At 42.7% G+C, this 7,500-nt stretch overlaps 1 protein-coding gene across 1 annotated transcript in view; it reads left to right on the forward strand.

The window, feature by feature from the left end:
- The first annotated feature begins 5,452 nt into the window (after window positions 1–5,452).
- Window positions 5,453–7,500, forward strand: part of LOC133445650 (target of Nesh-SH3-like) — a 54,262-nt gene continuing 52,214 nt past the window's right edge. Inside the window, exon 1 of the mRNA XM_061722973.1 lies at window positions 5,453–5,535. Within this exon, the coding sequence (XP_061578957.1) occupies window positions 5,487–5,535 (49 nt within the window). The 5' untranslated portion in view covers window positions 5,453–5,486. The remainder of the gene's footprint in view (window positions 5,536–7,500) is intronic.

A 7,500-nucleotide genomic window follows, 5' to 3' on the forward strand; every position in this document is an offset into this window, starting at 1 on the left:
TATGCTACCCCTGAAATATTGATTTAAAATTGATAATATAAGATGTTGAGTATTTGATCCTTCAAAATAAACTACCCATGACATGAATTGCATTACACTTTGTGAACATTATACGATAAAGAGAAAAAAAAAACAATTCTATGGCTTTATTTGATATTCATTCAGTCATTCTCCTTTATTTAACCAGGCAGGTCATTAAGAACATTCTTATTTACAATGACGGCCTGGCAAGAGACAAGGAGGTGGTTTAGGGAGTAAAACACGGTTTGTAGCTCTACAAAGGTAGAAAACCATTGGGTAGCATTTTTTGATAGTGTAGCAAAAATCGATAGACAGATGCTATGTTTATGCGGCGGTAGCCATTTTCGACGAAGCAGCAGAAATTGACAGAACACCGGACCTGCAGTTCCTCCACCGACCACTAGTACGTATAATTAGGGGTGTGGTCTCTTGATTGATGGCTGGTGCAGCCAATGACAAGCTGTCATCACTTTTGAGATCTGAGTAAAGTCCTTCAAGAGCCGATCACATTTAGCAGTGACTGGTTGTGGGTCGGCCTGGTGGGGGGGGGGTGACGCTTAGCTCGTACTAACCGGGTGTAAACGTTCACCAGCAGCTCACTCAGGAACCAGCAGGAACCACATCAGACTGGTTCAGGATCCTTCTCGGTGGGAGTCTGCTGGGACCTTCGGCCCATCAGCCGACGGCGCCGGCAGACTTAACCGACGACAACGAGTCTAGCTAAGTTCACACCTGTGGTCCGTTTGTTTTGTTCCGATTCAGGGGCTAAATCGATACAGTTGTTTCGTTTCTCGTTTGTGGCGTTTGTGTTCACAAGGCAACTGTCTGTAGCGGTTCAAAGCTGTTGACAAATGCCATGCCTGAACCAGCTGTTCTCTGATTGGTCAGAACTGAACGTGGGAGGAATTTCCTCTTCCGTACCCCAGGAAAAACAACAAGCCCCTTTCACAGAGAGGGCGCAAAGTGCAGCCTGCCGCCGGCTTTCCCATTCATGTATGTGCTACCGGCGCAAGAGCGGACCGGTCTGCTGCAGGTCTGGAATGGAATCGGGCCGAGAACCTAACCCTAACCTCTCCTAGGAGATCTCGGCTCGCTTGATTTGTGCCGCATCCGAGCGCGACTGTGTTCACATATACCAAACAATCTTTAGGGGGAAAAGCTCCCTGTGTGAGCGCACCCTAAGGCCCCGTTTACACGTAGCAAAAACAGTTGTGTTTTCATGCGTTTTGGCCATTCATTTACACGAAAACGGAGTTCAAAGTCACCAAAAATGATCAGTTCCGAAAAACTCCGGCCAAAGTGGAGATTTTTAAAACCTCCGTCTTCACGTTTGCTTGTAAACGGAGAGAAACGGACATTTAGGCTTCAGAACGTCACATTATGAGACAGAAACGTCACCAACGTCATGTGTGTGACCTGTGTTTACAATTTGTTTGGCCACCGTCAATATTTTCTTGTATTTTACCTGTTTTATATTCTAACGTCACACTTAAAAATAACTCCACTTCTCTGTCACTCCAAACCAAACACTCTCGTTCATCTTGGAAGTAACTGGAAGTTACTCGTGTCATTTGTTGATGTTTTTTTTCCAGGATTCTGATTGGCTAGCATGACTTTATCTTCTCGTTACACTGCCCCCTGTAGGTTTGGCTGCTCATAGCACCTTAACAGCTATTTTGCGGGTTTGTGGAAATGATGGTATTTTTCAAAACGTAGAGGGGGAAATATCCGTTTTTGTAAATACCCGGCTATGTGGAAACGTGGCCTACGGAAAAGTGTCTCTCTTTCTCTGATGTCACATCCTGACTCAGACGTCTGACTCCAACCCCCCGACCAATCGGTGGCCTGGAGTGTGATGACATCACAGCCCGACTCAGCTGCTTAGATCCTCGGCAGAGTAAACACAGAAAACTATCTACTCGGCACGTTAGACCCCTACTGGGAAAGAACCAAACCTAGTGGAGAAGAGACGAGTATAGCTGTGAGGGAATATGTCAAAAATCATAAAGATTGTGCACTTGGTGACAGGTTTTTGATATTTGGCATGTTGTTAGGTGCAGTATGGATATAACGTTTTCGAAAACCACCACAAACAAATTGTGACGGCCCCCTAGTGGCCGGTTTGCAGAAAATTCAAAATGGCTCCCGCCGAAAAGACCAAAGGTTCTCAGCTTCTCTTAGTCCTACATTGTTGTATATTGTCACTTTCTCTACTTTTTTGGTGCTAGAAATTCAATTCTGAGATAAATTTACTATTTCAAGGTCATTTCTTGCACAAAAATCTCCATATCTCTAGAATTAAGTCACATAGAAAGATTATAGAGGGCTCTAGACCCATATTTTCACCCTCAAGGAATGCAATTTTCTGTTTATTGTACAGGTCACTATTGCTGTAGTGTCAATAATCTCATAGGGTGAGAACAGTGGCCTTCATTTTGAATTTTCTGCAAACCGGCCACTAGTGCGCCGTCCCAATTTGTTTGCAATGGTTTTTGAAAACTTTGGCCCTGTCCCAATACTCCCCCTACCCCTAGTTTTCAGCCCTACCCCTAAATTTTGCGCGTTCCCGTGAGGGTAGTGGTGTCCCAATTCCTCTTTTCACCTAGGGGGAGTGGAGAAAACGAGGGTAGTGGCTATGAATCTGTCCCTACGGATCGAGGGATTTCCGATGCTCACTAGTTGATCTAGGGCCAGAAAAATTTCCCAGAATGCTTTTCGTCGTCATTTGCGGACTGAATAAAAAAAAAAAAACATGGCGGACATTTCTTATTTTTTAGTGAATAAACTAAACTTAACTAACTCAACTAACTCAATATTTTGAGTTAGTTTCTGCATAAAAATGCGTTTTGATTACATTTCTAGCTAGAAATATATATTTTACTTTCATAATATTCACTCAGTGAATGTACATAATCACTCGTTTGCCCGTTGTTGTGAAGATCATGCCAGAATAAAGGCTGATTTATTGTTCCGCGTTACACCAACGCAGAGCCTACAGCATAGGTTACTTAGGCCACGCCGTAGGCTCTGCGTCGATTTAACGCGGACCCATAAATCAGCTCCGGAGCCGGCAGGCAGAAATCTCGAAATTTTCGGAGCAAATTTCTTAACAGGTGTAGCTACAACTGTTAGATTTCATCTATTAAACCAACATTTATCTTCCTAAATGATTTATTTCAGCCAGTGGTAATTCTCCACAGAGCTGCAGGTTTCTCCCCTGGGACGACGGCGCAGGTTGACCCGGCGATCACGTCTGTACTCCGGCTGCTGCTGCTGTTACCATGGTAACAGCTGCTGGTGCTGCTCCGAGCTGGCGGCTCATATCATCTCCGAAAACATCGGGTCAAATTTCTTAACAGGCGTTATTTGGATAAACTGAGCCCAGGTTGGGGATCTTAACGGTTACTTTTACGCCTGAAAAAATATTAAAACTTAATAAAGTGGCATATTAACAGCGCTACAGCTGAAATTAAAACAGCTTTTGGCTCTCAGCTTCCTGATTTTAGGGGTGGTGCTGAAAGTAGCAGTAGTGGGAGTATTGGGACAGACCTGGGAAGATTTCAAGTGCCATAAAATCTGTGCCTTCTTTTTTAGGGCTAGTGAAAGAAAGTAGGGGGTGTATTGGGATTGGGCCTTTATGTCCATACTGTACCTAACACCATGCGTAATATCAAAAACGTGTCACCAAGTGCACAATTTTCATGAATTCCCTCCCAGCTAGTAGGTTCTAGTAGAAAAGCGCCAAAAGTCCCCCACCCCGAACACGACTGGTTCAGGCTCGATTCAGGCTCGGTTCCAGCTCGGTTCCACTCCAGTCCGGGGACTTCCTCTGCAGACACACCTCCTCCTCCGTGGGCGGCGACATCATTTCCCGTCTCGTGCGGCTGCATGTGGAGCTCTGTAGGGGCGGGTCGCTCACGTGCTCAGAAACAGGCCTGGGGCAGCCAGACGTCCCGCAGGAGCGACTCTGGCTGCGGTTCCTGGCTCGGTTCTGCTCACAAACAGATGCTGAACTGGACCGAGTCGAGACTGTGATGATGGGCGGTCCGAGCCGGACTTCAGAGGCCGGCGCTGTCATCGCCTTAAAGAGATCCATCAGCCAACGCTCACTGGTCTCTGCATGTTTTTAAAACACAGAGAGACTATTTTTAACGGTATTTGTATCCTGGATGATGCAGATTGTTGTTTTCCAGGGAACTGAGATGCAGAAATTCTGAAGGAGAAGAGGTTCAATGTGGCTTTGGAGGAAATTAAAACACATGAAGATGAATCTGACTCCAGTCTAGCTGGGGGGTGTGGTTAGGGGGCGTGGTCCGGGGGCGTGGCCTTCTGACGTCAGTCCGGTAGCAACTCGTTTGGACCAATTTGATCAGAATTAATGTAAAACAATATCAGTTAAAGTGAGAGAGTAAAGTTTGTTTTTTTTTTACAATATTTTTATAGAATTTCAATATAAATGTACAAAAAAAACAATCAGCAAGTATCACATTAATTGCACAATAAAATGCAAGCAGCACAGACAAAAACAAAACAAGACAGAACAAATAAACATATGGAAAAAAAAACATAAAATAAAATAAATTACAAAAAAATAGATAAATAAATTTAAAAAAAAATTGTCACACTCAATAGCTTCACAAACAAACAAAAATGGTCATACTTACTTGTTTTACAGATATATATATGCTATTGTTGCTTGAGAAAATCCATTAAAGGTGTCCATACTTCTTCCAATTCTTGTGCTTTACCTCTAATTACATAAGTTAGCTTTTCTAATGTAACACACATTGCCAAAGAGTAAAGTTTATTTATGAAACACTTTTCAAAAGTTAGAAGCCGCAAAGTTGGGCGTGAAAAACACGAAGCCCAACCCGTCTCTTCCGCTTCCATAAAAAACGAGTCTTTTTTCTTTTTATTCGGACTGTTTTGCTCGTTTTAAGAGTTCTAAGTTACATTTTACTGGCCCTCTTCGCTGCGTTAAAGTTGCTTAATACGCTGTTAAAAAACTCATTTCTAAGGAAGTTGAAAAGCAGTGGAGGACCACTTTAAAGTATTTGGCTAATTTTGAGAATTCTTGTAAAAAAAAAAAAAGTTTCTCCAGAGAGTGAGACGGAGAGAGTGAGACGGGGAAGAACAGGACGGGGGTGTGAGGATGAGGGTGTGTCCTGCCGACCCGGCACCTCCCTCCCTGATGGAAGTATAGATGGAGCCTGCAGCATCCAGCAGTCCAGTCCTGAGAGCTGAACCCGTCCTGAGAAGAATCGATTCTGAGGAGCATCCGGTCCAATCTTTGCATCTGCAGCCCTGAAAAGTTCCAATCTCTGCATCTGCAGCACCGAACCAATCCCACATCCGGGTCTTTGACTGTCCTGACACCTCTGATCTCACCTGGATCACCTCACCTGAGACTGGCAAGGATGCAGCAGCAGCGTCGCTCCAGCAGCTTCCTGGTCCTCGTGGCTTTCATGGCCGGCTCGGTTCTGTCCGGTCCTGCAACTCCCTACAGGAGCAGAGGTGAGTCTGAATCCATCCCTGATTTAGGGTTTACACTGCAAAAACTCCAAATCTTACCAGGAATATTTGTCTTATTTCTAGTTAAAATGTCTCATTATACAAAATAAAATGAGTCATTACGAGAAAAATAACTTATTTGACAATTTTCACCTGTTTCAAGTAAATTTTCACTTGAAATAAGTAGAAAAATCTGCCAGTGGGACAAGAGTTATCTTCTCATTACAAGCAAAAACATCTCATCCACTGGCAGATTTTTCTACTTATTTGAAGTGAAAATCTACTTGAAACAGGTGAAAATTGTTGTTTTTTCCAGTGATGAGTCTTTTTTGACTAAAAATGAGACATTTTAACTAGAAATAAGACAAATATTCTTGTTAAGATTTTGAGTTTTTGCAGTGTAGAACCTGGTCCATGCTGCCAGCTGTGTTGTTGAAATGTATTTAAAACTATTCATGCTGATCGGTACTCTCCCTTTTTATTTTTTCTCCCTCATTTGTGTTCTGTGGGCTGTGAGCTTTGGTGCATCTGATGTAGTTTTTTTCTGCTGCATCATGTATGTTTTTATGTCTGAACGTGGCTGTGTTATGAATGTGCTGAATGTTTATATCTGCTGCAAACTTAATCGCCCTTCAAGAGACAAATTAATAGAGTGAAGTGAAGTGAAGTGATCCACATGTTGCATGCACCAGTGTTTGGTCATGTGATCAGACCTTTTCCTGGTGAATCATTCCTTCTAGTAGAACATTTTTGTGCTTGTAAGTAAGTCTCAAAAACTCAAAATCTTCAAAAAAAAGTCAAAAAAATCTCATTACATTTAATACAAGACTCATCACTGGAAAAAAAAAACACAATTTTCACCTGTTTCAAGTAGATTTTCACATAAAATAAGTAGAAAATTCTGCCAGTGGAACAAGATTTTTTTTTGCTTGTAATGAGAAGATAAATCTTGTCCCACTGGCAGATTTTTGTACTTATTTCAAGTGAAAATTTACTTGAAACAGGTGAAAATTGTCAAATAACAAGTTATTTTTCTGGTAATGACTCTTGTTTTAAGTGTAATGAGATTTTTTGACAAAAAATTTGACATTTTAACTAGAAATAAGACAAATATTCCTGGTAAGATTTTGAGTTTTTGCAGTGTAGTAGTAGTAGTATGAACGACGACTCCTGCAGGATCTGCAAGGTCAGCAAGTTTCAAGCCGCTTGTTTCAGGGATAAACAACAACAAGGACCTGCAGCCGAGGAGAGATGCAGAACTTTTCCTTTTTTGAGATTTTGATTTAAAGTCTCACAACTCTGGATTCTCTGACGCTCGACCGCAGACCGAGCATCATTATCATCATCATCAATCCTCCGGCGGTGATGTTGATGTTTCTATCTGCTGTCGATCCGTTTGGAGGTGATTCCCAAATTTAGCTGTGGAGCGTTTCTGCCAAAAACGCTGCTGCCAAGTTCTGCCGAGTGCAGCGGCTCAGGGGTACCGGGTTCATCCCGTCAGCTGATTTCCTCTGTTATTTACGGCGTCGGACTCCCGTAACTCTTCTTAACGCATGTTAGGGGCTTTTAGGGATTATTGAAATTGAAACTCCTTTACCGACCTTTGAAACAAAGTAGGTTGATACTTTAATTCACCAGCCGGCTGCAGGAACCTGGATTATTAGATCTATTTTGTCCTCTATGATGCTGAAAGTTGATCCAGGTTTCCCTGAAACAAGCCAGTCATGGCTCGAGCGCGTTAATGAAAGTGTTTCCAGGTTGGCAGGGTCAAAGGTTAAGGCTTGTCAGACGACCTAATTGGACGGTTTTCCTGGAACCGAGACCAGATGCTTTTATACGCACATGCCTTCGTTTACCTCCATCCAACTCTTATTAAATAATTCTTATCAAACCACCTGACGATGCTCTTATACGTCCAAACACACGTTTTACGGCCACCTGGGAGAAGAAAAAAAAGACCAAAATGCA

This window comes from Cololabis saira, chromosome 6 (assembly GCF_033807715.1).
Source record: "Cololabis saira isolate AMF1-May2022 chromosome 6, fColSai1.1, whole genome shotgun sequence".
Classification (NCBI taxonomy): Eukaryota; Metazoa; Chordata; class Actinopteri; order Beloniformes; family Belonidae; genus Cololabis; species Cololabis saira.